Below are 14498 nucleotides of genomic sequence, written 5' to 3'. Positions count from 1 at the left end.
AAGCCCAAAATAAGGTTGGAATGACCTCTGAAAAATTCTTTCACCCTCTTAATAGCTTGTTTCAAATCAATCCTTTTACTACGAAACTCCATCATGACATCTAGGAAATCTTTATATATATTTTGACGTCTGACTCCAAATGTCCGTTTTACCTCCACCAAATAATCCAATTCTTTTCGCAATTTTAATTCACGATCAACTCCTCCTCCAGTTGAGGTTTGGGGTTCTGAAGATAATCTTGCTCTTTTAGGAATAAATGATCTTGCCCATTTAAGAATAGATGACTTATTATTATTATTATTCATAGACTCATCAGAAGAAGAGGAGCTTGATTTTGATTCAGGGTTAGTTGATTGGAGAAGATCATCACGATCATGATCATCTTCTTCATTTCTCTCTCTTCTTGATCTCTTCATTCTTTCTTTCTCCTCCTCTCTCTTTCTCTCTCTCTCTAGCTTTCTCTTCTTTCTCTCCTCCTCTCTGTTTCTCACTCTATCGATCAGTTCAGTTTGGTTCTCTTAAAATCTCACACTAGATTGCCTTTATATAATACTAGGTCTTCTAACTACCATAACTAACAAACTATATTCTAACTGCCCTAACTAACTAAATCTTTCTTTTTGTCCTTTCTAACCGTTTTCCTCATTAATTTAATTTAATTATTTGTGTTATTGCTGAATGGGATACCTAGCTAAATTCACACATGACATTATATAACACAATTTTTACCTGCTTTTATGGAAGCAAAACATTTTGGAGGTTCCTGTAAAAATTTCTGTGAGTAACGTTGAAAATGATAAAATAGATTTTTGGAGCATATTATAAATCACTATACAATTAGAACATACATTCCAAAAAGTAGATAAACTATCTGAATAATGTACAATCATTCTGAAAAATATATGCAGAATTATATAGGGTTATTTCCCTAGTTTATCTACTTTTGAGGTCAAAGGGAGTGGCCCCAACAGTTAGCATCATGGGTCTTTCACCTACCATGCCACCATAGTTTTAAATCTTTATTGCCACCAAAATTAGAGAGGGAAAATTTCAAATATATACTAATTATTTAATTGCAAGAGACCTCAAGATATATGGTAGCGCAATTGTGATGTTGTGTAAGTGTTATCAGTTATCAATATTATTTCTAGTTTTGGTTCTTCGAGTCGACGTCTAGAGGAAGATAGTTTCGATTTTGGCGCAGTCTGCCTTGTCACTTATTAAACTTGAGCATAATCCTATAATCCAACAATTTTAGAAGTTTATCCAAAAGGTTTTGTATTTGATAAGTTCGTAATCATATTTCTAGTCCAAACTCTCGATATTCGTTTGAGCAATCCGGGACCATAACAATACACATTTTTTATTTATTAAAAAGGTCAAAACCGCAAAGGTCTTACACTTGATAAGATCGAAAATGTTTCTAGTGGTTTATCCAGAAGGTCTTGTACTTGATAAGTTCAAACTCAAATACAAAGATAAACAATGAAAAATTTTAGTAGTCTATTTTTCTCAAATTTTTAGGTAAAAGTAAAATATTTTTGAACCAAAATTTGTAATATCTCATATAATATCAATTTATTGTTCAATTTGATTGCATAAAATACAAATTAGGATACTCAATATCTATCTTTCCAATATCTCTTTTTTTTTTTTTTGTTGAAAGTTTCCAATATCTCTTATTGAATGACCTATTTTTGTTACAGTATTTCACTACTTTACAGTTTACAGACATCTGCTTTACTGGTGGGGACCCAAATGCAATTGTTTAGACACAATTTCAATTCATATGGAGTAGTTTACCTCAACAAAAAAAAAATATATTAGAGTTTGGGAGATCTTATAGGCAACCCTAATCCAAAGTAGGAAACCTTGTGGTGCCTATAAAATCCTTTCTTGTACCTTATATGGTTCATAGGCAAACTTGTGTTGCAAATTGAAATAATTTCAGAAAAAAATAAAATAATAATAAATATCATTTATATCAGCTTAAAACCCATACCAGGATACTACTTTAAACCAATTCAGATAAAATCCCACTTTTCGGACAATACAGGTTGAGAATAACCATGAACCTATACAGACAAAATCTATAGAACAATACAGGTACATGAGGCATGCTCAATACTTAACAATCAGCTAAAAATCTCGTTATCATCATAGACAGATACATATTAACTCTACCCATTTTCTCTTACCTGCAAAACTTTGAAGTTTCCCTTCTTCATAGATTACCATTACAAAGTTGAATTATGAAAGAAAATATCGGTGGCGATCGATCAAAACATCTCAACGAATAGTTTACCATCAACAATATCTCTACTCTGACTTGTTTTTAGAACTTGCATACCTCTGGTTATCGGTTTGATAATACACAACCTCCCCAGAATCACTAACATAATGATCTTGTCTCATGCTTTTAATTAGATTTTCGGCTAAATGAATCGGGATTGGTCCTGATTTCTTAGGCTCCCTGTAGTACTTTCCTAACACCGGCTTCGCTGCCTCTGTCTGCATTTTCAAGATTAGGTACCCATTAACACGGAGCTCTTTGACTATCGCATTATAGACATGTCTAAATCAAAAGCTAGGGGTATGGACTTTTCTAACACCAGCTCCCTTTCCTCAACTGTTGTGGGATTATCCCAACAAGCAAATATCTATCTATAGATATAAAATAAAGAACATTGTTTACGAGTTAGAGCTCTTTAGAGAAAATGGTTGTTAAAGACTTACCGCTTCTACCAAGTGATAGTGTGGGATTTGAGGGAAGAGATGATGGATAACATGAGTCCCAATATCATGGTGAATGTTGTTAATCCACCCGTAGTCACGATCAACTTTTGTAAGCCCTCCTCTTAGGTAGCTCCATTCCTGTTATATACCAAAAATTAGAAAACACTTACTATGTGGAAAGAAACACATGATATATACTACCCGAACGACTATAATTCGTCACACGGAAGTTCATAAACAAGAACTTAAACGAAATTGGTTCTCAGTTTCTCACCTTTCCTCTATACCAAGGAAGCTTCTGCTCATAACCATGGTGATGCAAGTAAGTTACACAATCCAACCACATCACAAAGACCTGAATTTGAAATCAAGTCCAAAATTAGGATATCCTATATGATATATCTAATAAATCAAAATCGAACAAGATGATGAAATAATGTAGGATGAAGAACTTAACACACCCAATATGGAACAACATATAGCTTGAGAACCTTGATGGGACCTACTATGATAGAGAATCCTATGAGCAAGATCAACATTGTAGTCCAACAAAGTGTGGAAATGATTACAGAATTCCTCTCATTCGGAGTGAACAAATCGCTGTTTGGGTCAAAATGAGAACCCTTCTTTCCGGGACTTCTACGCCACTAAAACCGAAAACAAATCAGCTTAACAAACAACACTCTCATATGAATGAATATATGGTGAAGAAGAAGTCTATGAATTCAATCAAGATGGTGAACAAACTGACCAGATAGACAGGGTAAGCCAACATAGGAAACGGCACCGTAAATCGGAGATTTCGACTTGTATCATCCATATTTCTGTAAGCTTTCTCTGTTAACTGCAGCAGGATAGAAGTTACAAAAAACCAAATTTCCTTGAGAATTCGAGTCAGGGTATACTAAATAAACAGTCCTGTAATTTGAACAGAGAAGCAACGAAAAAGAGTTAACAAACAAACCGGGTGCCATGATTCATCGTTCTCGACATGCCCATGATTCTGATGGTGAGTCCTGTGACTGATTCTCCTGCAGCATTACATTCACATTCAACAATTCAAATGGAAATCAAATTGAGATACATCAGAGTGTTGTAAATCCAGAGAATATGAAATGATATAGTACCATCCATTATAAGGAACAAGAATGAAGGAATGAAGGAGATGACCAACTATACTGTTTAGCTTCTGATTATCTGAAAAACTCCCATGACCACTTCAAAAATGAAAAACACAAACAGTAAAATAAAACTGAATCAAAAAACCAAAATGGGTATGCAAAATTATAATCTAACTATCTAAGAAAGTAAGAAAGAGAAGAGAAGTACCAATCATGGCCAAGAACAAATATAGCCCAAAAGATAGTTCCTTGAGCAACCCAATAGAATGTTGGAGATTTTCAAAAGGTGAATGGGCATGACTCTTTCACCAATAGATGGACATGGCGCAACCATGCATTTGAATGGGTACTCATTCAAATAGGATGTATCCTTCCACCTGGTAACTCTTGGACTCTTATAAATGGTCATCCTTCTCCACACTTGAGAAATACAGAAGACAATCATCCAACTGAAATCCGGACTCTATTTCTCTCTATTTGCTTCAAATTTTCTCTCTCAAAATTACTTTCTAGTCTTTGTCAAGTGTTTTGTTTTCTTTTGGTGGATTGAAGTCGGTTCTTTTGGCATTATCAGTTATATATACAGAGTGTTCTTGGTCTTGGTCAAAGCGTACATACTTTGAACCAAGCAGTTGTTGAAGGGCTTCATCGTATCCTGAAGGCATAATTCCTGACCCGTTGTGTACTCGTGGTTCCAAACCAGAAGGGGGCGAATTACTGTCTAAAAGAATCGATTTATCGAGCTTTGAAGTCTAGTGATCAACATGATTTTATTCATCGATTAGTTTTCTACCGTCCATTTCAACTTAAACGCCAATTTTTTTCCAACAATTTTTAGACAGTAAATTCTGTAGTTGAAGTGGAAGTTGTTTCAATTAACATCTTGCCATATGATCACGCGAACTGATTGAATAAAAACATAATTAGCGAAACACCGGTAAGTTCGTATCTCCTTTATCAAAGTTCTTACTTTTATATCATGTTGTCAGTTATTTACTCCGTGCGGGACAATGCCTTACTATTCTGTAAAAACCGGCATTGTTATGCACACTTGGGTGCCTCGTTATGTCTTGATCATATTATGTTCATGCTTTTTCTAATGGATACTTACCTGCTTATGTGGACACATATAGTTTGATGCTCATTTTTGAGTATTTGGATCCATTACTGAGTATTGCATGAATCGGCAAGAAACAATGAATTTAAGGGTTATTAGATATCCTTTGAGAACATCAAATTGACTATTTGAGATATTTTGGTGATCATGCTTAAGATATATTTTATGCATAATACATTGTTAAGGTTGATAGTGAGTTTTCGTTAAAATGAGACTCTTAACACTAGAGTTGGTCTATTTTTTAATTTGTGAGAGCTATTTGATTTTGGCATCCAAATGGTTAGCCACTTGAAGCGGTATTTATGAGCCTTCTACGAGACATTGAAATATAATCTTTTGGTACAAGAGGTGCATCATGTGTGAGTTATATTTGCTAAATTTAGAGAGACAAAAGTATTTTACTTCAAGTTATGAGTACATCATTTTGTTATCTATGAACACGTGGAACCTTCTAAATAAGATTTTAGAAGACGATATGCATTTGAGAAATTCAAATCTACCAAATTACGGAACTTTCTTTTGTAGCATTAATATTTAACAAGTGGTTAATAATATGTGATGAAATGCAGTTGAAGGCCGAGGGGGTAGAAGCAACAAGAAGGTTTGAGACAATAGTACTGAGGTTAATGAGTGAAGAGATAGTGCGATTTCAAGAGCAAAAAACATTAGATATGGGTCTTGCTTAAAATCAACATTGGAAATGGAAGAAAAGCATGTAACAGTATGAACCAATTACAATATCAAACTCACTTCAAGTAATTATTCCACACCCTATACCCGATGAATTACTCAACGTTTTTAACAAATTAATTTTCATAGCGTTTGGAACTACTTGTAATGGTGTATTATTGAATACCTTTATTAAACCACTTGGTTGGATAGTTGAATTCATTATGCAAAACTCCTTGGAATGGATAATTCAGTAAGGAGAAGTAACGAAAACAAATCCGACAAGGTGGAATTCGATCTCGATTTAATGAAGAAACCATGGAATAGAAGGAAATAAGCAAGAACAATAACAACCAAAATAGAAAGAAGAAGAATCCACCTTCAATATACTACTTGCACTAACAGGATACTTCATGTTTTGCCATGATTTGTTGAATTCAACTAGGGTTTAGTTGACGTAGAGGAGATGGTCCAAAAATAACATTCCGCTCATTCCTTTCGCTTTGCCACGACCAGCTCATTTTGAGGGTCAAATTTCATCATGTAGGTCTCAAAAACTAATTTTTAGTAGTGTTTCTATTTTTAATAATTGCTTGCAGTTTAAGATTTCTTTCATTCTAGTGTTTTATTTTCTTAGAAGTTGCTATTTGAATTTGATTAGGATTAGGAAACTCTAGGACTATATAAAGGGGACTAATAGTTGTTTTATTCATTCACTTTTATCGTTAAGTATTTTAGTTAATTCTTCCAAGTTTCGTTTCATCCTTAGAGGGTGTTTGATTTTTGTACTTATTAAGTGATTTTCACTTAATAAGTGTGGGCCGGCAATTTTGGCCCGTTTGTTTTTTCACTTAATAAGTGAATATCACTTGTGAGTGGGGTTAAAGTAAGTGCAAAAAAGTAAGCTCCAAGTTGGAGCTTATTTTTTTGCACTTACTTTCTAAGTGCTAAAAATGACATTTTTATCCTTCTCCGAATATAATAATTACCAATATGATTATAACCCAAGAAAAAATCTCAAACAATTGATAAGTAAAAAAAATCTTTTTATGACTTTAGCGATGGCACTTTTCCTTCTCACTCATCCTTCACCTAAGCTTTTCTCTTAAATTTTTTTCACATATCTTCCAAGGGTGGCCCTGGGCCAAAGCGAACAAAGCGTCGCTTCGGGCCACCGACTTTTAGGGGCCACCGATACATTAATTTCTGTTAGAAATATATAAGAAGTCCGACTCTCTAAGAAAATTATAAGGGCCCCGTTTGAAAAATGCTAAGTAAAAAGGACCACCAAATTCGATGATCTTTAAATGAATGGTGGGTCCAACAGTTTGTTTGATTTAGAGAGGAAAATTATAAGGCCCAAAATTCGGGTCAAAATAGCAAATGAAGCCCAACCCGGAATAATAATGCAAAAAAAACCCAAAATTTGAAATTACAAAACATTTATGAAAATTTCTGAACAAAACACAATTTGCTCTCAACAATTTTGTATTTGCTCTCAACAATTTTGTAAATGTATGAACAAATTTGTTTTTGTTCACACATAATTATATATGTTGTCACAGTTTCAAAAGTGTTGTAATAGTTTCAAAAGTGTTGCCAACAGTTTAAAGTTGGGTTTTTTTTACATTATTATTCCCGAGTGGGTTTTTTTCCGTATTTGGGCCCAAATCTTGGGTTTTTCTTACATAGTTTCTTTGATTTTATGGGAAAGTAGAGTAGAAAGTGTTGATTCAAAAACTGGTGGAGACAAATGATGATTACGAGAAGCTCAACCCATTTAAAAAATGTTAAGTAAAAGGACCACCAAGACATTAGGTTTCAAGCTCCACAATTACGAGAAGCTTTAGAAGAATTGGTGGAGACAAGTGATGATTCAAAAACAGTTTATGATGCTGAAAATATATTAAAACAAGACTTTGAAATTTTTGAATTCCTTTTGAGCATGTGTTAACCGAACACATGGGTTTCTTATAGAATTATGTTGGCGATACCAGTTATTGTTGCCTCTGCAGAAACAAGTTTTTATAAGTTGAAGTTGATTAAGTCTTATATTCGATCTACTATGTCAGATTAAGGTTAAACGGGTTAGCTACATTATCTATTGAGAAGAATATGGTTGACAGTCTTGATTATTCGACGATTATTAGTGACTTTGCATCGAAAAATTTAAGAAGAACAAAATTTCAGTGATTGTAATTGTGAAAAAAATTATTTTGTTATATAAATATGAGAAAATATTTTGCGGTACTTATTGTTTCATGTAAATACATTTATACGTTTTACAATTTGATAGAAAGGGCCTCATTTTCAGACCTCGCTTCGGGCCACCAAAAAGTCAGGGTCGTCCCTGATATCTTCCTTCATTAGTCATGAAACCACCCAAACTCCATGATGCAACGTAAGTTCTTTCTCCTTCATACTTTTTAATTATTTGAAGTTAATATTTTCAACACAAAGTATTCGTAAACCGTAAAACTCTTGTATCTAAACTCGGGAGCACAATGAATTAGTATGAAATACTAATATATAAATACTTTAAGGTCAAAATAGACAATTTCTCATTTTTATGACATTTAGAATTAATATAAAAACAAAAATCAAGCACTTAGAAGTGATGGAAAACAAACGCCACAACACTTACAAGTGATATCACTTACTAAGTGATTGATTTTTGTTTTTATATTAATTCTAAATATGAAAACAAATATTAGATTTATAAAAACTAATAAGTTCGAAACTAAGAGGGTGTTTGATTTTTTAGCACTTGTAAGTGCTACCACTTACTAAGTGATAATCACTTAGTAAGTGGTAGCACTTACAAGTGCTAAAAAATCAAACACCCTCTTAGTTTCGAACTTATTAGTTTTTATAAATCTAATATTTGTTTTCATATTTAAACACATACCCACACTTCAATTTCAACACAAAGAAAATGGGTTCTGATTGTATCTCCAATCATGCTAATGGCGATATAGTTATGCCTGTCACACCGACGTATGTGAACTTAAAAAAGTGGCCGCAATCTGGTGCAGAGTTTGTCAGAACCTTGAATAGGGGGAGCAGCAGCAGTGGTGGTGGTGGTAACGTGCTTATGATGAATGATCAGATGAGAAGATCTTTAAGTAGACAAAGATATCTAAGGAGTTACCCATTTACAACGAAGAAAGAAACTATTCTTGAGAGGACAAGGAAGTATCTGGCGAAAGTGTTTCAAAGAAATAAGAAAAACATGAATGTCAACAGTGTAAGTGATAGTAATGGTGCTAGCAAGAGAAATTAGTGCATGGAGCAGAGAAAGGTGAAGAAAGATTGTTATTAATTTTGTCACTAATTCTTGACGATAGAATGTTCTTTAGAAATTAAGTTAGAATTCTAATTCTGATTATAAGGAAATAGAGAGAGAGAGAGAGAGAGAGAGAGAGAGAGAGAGAGAGAAATAGGATAATGTGATTATATTAGAAGAAAACTTTAATGATTAAATTAATTAATGTCTCTTTTGGTTTGTCACTGTTTCTTATTTTTTTCCTTTCATTATCCCAATCAAACCTCATAGATTTCATCATATAGTCGACCAATCTAGTTGATTTGATGTGATGAATTCGTCTTAGATATTTTTTTTAATGTTTCTTAATATTAATGATAATGTTGCTAGTGATGATCGATATTAGCATTTAGTTGTTTATGTGAGATACAATTACAAGTGAATAGAATATTAAATTTAATGTGAGCCCATCAAAAAGGGTGGACTACCAAATAAGGCACTAGCACAGATACAATCTATATACATCTTTTTTAATCATGCATATTGTCTAGAAGTCCTTCTCAAAATTTAAAATATAGTCATTCGTAGAAATAAAGTTACCTATTTAAAAAATAATAATTTTTTCCTTCTTAGAAATAAAAATCATTTTTTAATAAAGGATATTGTCTAAACAATAGTCCTTTCCTTCTTAGAAATAATTTTTTTTTTTTAATAACGAAGCCCTTCTCAAAATTTAAAACATAGTCCTTCGTAGAAATAAAGTTACCTATTTAAAAATAATAATCTTTTCATTCTTAGAAATAAAAATTCTAATTTAAGAAAAAAAGAAACAAAATAAATTTCAAGGGTTAAAAAAAGAAATTAAAATATATCTCTCTCAATAAAATAATAACTAATTTAAGAGAAAAGAAACAAAAAAATAATACAAAAAAAATAATAACTAATAAATCTCTCTCTCTCTCTCAATAAAAGAACAAATCTTCCTTTTTCTAACGACCAACTTGTCCATTTGGTCTCACATTCTGAGCTCACCTTTTTTTTTTCTCTATTCTTACGGTCTCACTTTAATATTTGCATTTTGATTCTCTTTCTCTTTGTCATCTACTTCATCTCGAAGATGTTATTCATTTTTTTCAACCCCCCACCAAATCACACAAAAGATTCCGATGAATGAACCTTCTCTTTCACCAGAACAATGAAGATGAAGAAAGAGTGCATTGGTGGATGAAGTGATAGTGGAGAGAAAAAAAAGGAGATCAAGAAAGTTGTTAGCGGAGGGTCGTCTTGTCAGCGACCGGGCGACAAATTAATGGAAAACAAAGAAATGAAGTGCAGGAAAGAGAAAAGACAGACAAAATATTTAATTTTAGACTCTTTGGCGTATCTGCAAGTACAACATTCTGAAATATAGTTGCTTCAGATGGAAAATTTTAAAATGACCGACGATTTCATATTGGTTTTTGGTTCTCTTTACAAGCAATGGAGAGACCCAGGTCTCAGGAGATCGGTATTTTTAGAAAGAAGCCAACCGACTTGATGCAAATTTTTCAAGGTAGTTTGTGTTTGAGTTTTTGGAAGATAGCATCCAATTGCCTGAATAAAAATAAAAAGAGAAAATTGTACTGTAAACACAACTAAAAAAAAGGCGGCGAGAAAGTTAGAAAACCCAAATTGAACACAAACAAGATTCTACCCTTATCTAATTAGAGCTTGTAATGTTAGTGGGGTTTAGGAAAATCACTATAATAAGAACTGCCATTTATACACTCGTAAAGTCATAACTTGAGTTTTCTTAAGATTCTTTACAGGATGTGCAAACTAAAGTAAGTGACGTTGTCCTTGGAAAGGAAAAGCCTGTTGAAGAATCAAATGCTGAATGTGAGAAATTAAAGTGTTATGTCTTTGAGCTTGAAGACCACTTACTGGAGGCACAAAAACATGCCTTTCGCCTCGTGAAGAGGCACAGAGGTGAGATATTAGTTTTCGTTTGATCTTCTCTTAGATACACAGTCCATTCTCGGTTCAGCATAGGCTCCATTAGCTTGCCTCTCCACAAGGTTCACTTTTGTTGTGTACCTGTTTCCAGAATTGGGTCAGTCTCTTTCGGACTACGGCAAGGCCGTCAAACTCTTGGGTGCTTGTGAAGGGAAAAAATCTCGACAAGGCATTTTCAGACCTTGGAACGAAATCAGAACTGTTAGCAGTTAAACTACAAAAAGAGGTATTCCTTATGCTCATCTTTCATATCCTTCCACAATTTTATGTTTCTGCTTTCTAAATGTGGGTTTCTTTTTCGGCTGCAGGCTCACCACCTCTTAATGACTTTTGAAGAACATTTGAAAAATTATGTTCGTGCAGTGCAGTCTATCAAGGTGTGGTTGTGAATCTGGCTTGCCATACATGCCACAGGTTACAAATGAGCCGTCCCACCACGCCATGACCCTTGATCCATTGTGAATCACTTACCTCAGTTGCATGGTTGGAACAGCTTGATCTGCACATCATGAAAAATATCAAATTATATGAAACTAGTTAAGTTAGCTTGTTAGTACTTTTAGTTTTCTTGTAGAAGTTTAACATATGCCCTTTTATATTTCTAGAAAGAGCCAATGCTTTCAAGCAACACTGTGAACTAGCCGAAGCAATTAAGCGGAAGGAGATAGACCTGTAAGCTTTTACATTTAAAACTTTAATTGCTTCTTTTTTGTCCGTCAATGGTTGACATTATTATATTTCTATAAGCAAATTTATCAGATAAACCGGACTTTCATCGTCATCTGAATTTCAAAACTTCAAGAATTTGTACACTACCAAGTTTAAGTTAGAACAAGCAGAAATCAATGAGCTTTTTCCTCCGTTCATTAAGCGAAACCCAGCATAGCAAACTGCAAGTCTTCATATTTTCATTCTTCAATTACTATTGGTTGCTAATAGGATCAGACAAGGGAGGAGAAACCCGAGCATGAATACAAGGAGGCGAGTATATCAATCTTAGTATATTTGCTAATTCGTTGTTGTTTTATACTCAGGACCAAATATTCAGCATTTTCAATCGAAATTGACAACGGATTATAAGATGAAATGCAGTTGAAGGCCGAGGGGGTAGAAGCAAGAAGAAGGTTTGAGACAATAGTGAGGTTAATGAGTGAAGAGATAGTGCGTTTTCACGAGCAAAAAACATTAGATGTGGGTCTTGCTTTTCATGAATTTGCAAAAAGACAGGCTCATTTGGCAAATGAGATTGCAGATGCATGGCGAAGTCTCCTCCCTAAGCTCGAAGCATGTTCAAACATGAACCAACGATAAGAGTTCTCACAACTCACAAGATCACCTTCGAGATTATATTGTAATTTTACATTCAACAAAAGGTTAAATGAATAAAAACTTGGGTTTTGAACTTCTCGAATCTAGTGGTCCACAATGGGGCATCTGGCTGCCTAGAAGCAGTATGCTACAACCCGTTTAAACAGACGGGGAGATGGTATATCATAATATCAAGTTACCACTACCCAATATATAGCATTATATTGGAAATGGAAGAAAAGCATGTAAGAAGAGTATGTAACTTGCATAAAATCAACATTGGCAATTAACAATGGATTAAAATTACATCAACTAATGAACCAATTACAATATCAAACTCACTTCAACGTTTTTAACAAATTAATTTTCATAGCGTTTGGAACTACTTGTAATGGTGTATTATTGAATACCTTTATTAAACCACTTGGTTGGGTAGTTGAATTCATTATGCAAAACTCCTTGGAATAGAAGGAAATAAGCAAGAACAATAACAACCAAAATAGAAAGAAGAAGAATCCACCTTAAATATACTACTTGCACTAACGGGTTTTTTTCAGAGATAAACCTAACTCAGTGAAATCAGGAGAACTAACTGGATACTTCATGTTTTGCCATGATTTGTTGAATTCAACTAGGGTTTAGTTGACGTAGAGGAGATGGCCCAAAAATAACATTCCGCTCATTCCTTTCGCTTTGCCACGACCGACCCACGGTCAAATTCCATCATTTAGGTCTCAAAAACTAATTTTTAGTAATTTTTCTATTTTTAGTAATTGCTTGCAGTTTAAGATTTCTTTCATTCTAATGTGTTATATTTTCTTAGAAGTTGCTATTTGAATTTGATTAGAATTAGGAAACCCTTGGACTATATAAAGGGGGCTAGTAGTTGTTTTATTCATTCACTTTTATCAATAAAGTTCAAGTATTTTAGTTAATTCTTCTAAGTTTAAAGAAAATGAGTTGTATCTCCAATTATGCTAATGACGATATAGTTGTGTCCGTCACACCGACGTATGTGAACTTACACAAGTGGCCGGAATCTGATGCAGAGTTTGTCAGAACCTTGAATAGGGGGAGCAGCAGCAGTGGTGCTGGTGGTGCTGGTGACGTGCCTATGATGAATGATCAGATGAGAAGATCTTTAAGTAGACAAAGATATCTAAGGAGTTACCCATTTACAAGGAAGAAAGAAACTATTCTTGAGAGGACAAGGAAGTATCTGGCGAAAGTGTTTCAAAGAAATAAGAAAAACATGAATGTCAACAGTGTAAGTGATAGTAATGGTGCTAGCAAGAGAAATTAGTGCATGGAGCAGAGAAAGGTGAAGAAAGATTGTTATTAATTTTGTGACTAATTCTTGACGATAGAATGTTCTTTAGAAATTAAATTAGAATTCTAATTTTGATTATAAGGAAATAGAGAGAGAGAGAAATAGGATAATGTGATTATATTAGAAGAAAACTTTAATGATTAAATTGATTAATGTCTCTTTTGGTTTATCACTGTTTCTTATTTTTTCCTTTTATTATCTCAATCAAACTTCATAGATTTCATCATTTAGTCGACCAATCTAGTTGATTTGATTAGATGAATTCGTCTTTATAGTAACATACAGTAACATACGATTTGATATTTTTTTTAGAGTTTCTTAATATTAATGATAACTAGGGTATATCCCGTGCCCTAAGGCACGGACACTTGTATCAATCAAATGTTACGAAATTTATTGTTATATTTTACGGAGAGAGAGAGAGAGCGATTTTTATTGGATATTATTCTTTTGTATTTAATGTTTTCTTTCTTTTCTCTCAAATTAGATATTATTTTATTGAAAGAGAAAGGGATTTTAATTTCTTTTTTTAACTTTTGGAATTTATTTTGTTTCTTTTTTCTTAAATTAGTTATTTTATTTCTAAGAAGGAAACAATTATTGTTTTTTAAATTGGTAACTTTATTTCTACGAAAGACTTTATTTTAAATTTTGGGAAGGGTTTCTAGACAATATCCTTTAAATCAATTTTATTTCGAGCGAGTTTATGAAGTACGATAATGGATTGTTTAAAAAAAAATAAATTGAATAAGAAAGTTGGAGTAGTTATTTTTTCATTTAATTCTGGCTTAGGTTAGTGGTGGATATCTAACTTCTAACTAATTAAGGGTATAACAGAAGTCTTAGGTCAAGCACAACTCATTCTTAACAGAAAATCTAACGAATCACAGTATAATCAAAGTTATAAATCTAAATAAAAGGAAAGTATAATAACATTCCGGTAATAAAAATAACTTA

General features: G+C 33.3%; 1 protein-coding gene across 1 annotated transcript; it reads right to left on the bottom strand.

The window, feature by feature from the left end:
- Window positions 1–1965: 1965 nt before the first annotated feature.
- Window positions 1966–12915, bottom strand: LOC147538941 (sn-2 acyl-lipid omega-3 desaturase (ferredoxin), chloroplastic-like). Its single transcript, XM_086643973.1, has 10 exons — window positions 12777–12915; window positions 11085–11402; window positions 10832–10984; window positions 3864–3933; window positions 3701–3767; window positions 3488–3580; window positions 3198–3383; window positions 3011–3091; window positions 2737–2874; window positions 1966–2511 (listed from the first exon to the last, which is right to left on the bottom strand). Exons 3-10 carry the CDS (start codon window positions 10944–10946, stop codon window positions 2320–2322), a joined length of 942 nt encoding a protein of 313 aa, XP_086500099.1. The 5' UTR covers window positions 10947–10984; window positions 11085–11402; window positions 12777–12915; the 3' UTR covers window positions 1966–2319.
- Between the last annotated feature and the right edge of the window lie 1583 nt (window positions 12916–14498).

Source organism: Eschscholzia californica, unplaced genomic scaffold, assembly GCF_041429995.1.
Source record: "Eschscholzia californica isolate CP2 unplaced genomic scaffold, dmEscCali1.0.p SCAF_5, whole genome shotgun sequence".
NCBI lineage: Eukaryota > Viridiplantae > Streptophyta > Magnoliopsida > Ranunculales > Papaveraceae > Eschscholzia > Eschscholzia californica.
This window is presented reverse-complemented; position numbering and strand designations above follow the sequence as displayed.

Coding starts and splice junctions, on each gene's coding strand:
- LOC147538941 (XM_086643973.1), bottom strand. CDS start 10,946: ATGGAGCCTATGCTGAACCGAGAATGGACTGTGTATCTAAGAGAAGAT. Junction 3,581..3,700: donor ACGATGAATCATGGCACCCG/GTTTGTTTGTTA, acceptor ATCCTGCTGCAG/TTAACAGAGAAAGCTTACAG. Junction 2,875..3,010: donor TTCCTTGGTATAGAGGAAAG/GTGAGAAACTGA, acceptor GGTATATAACAG/GAATGGAGCTACCTAAGAGG.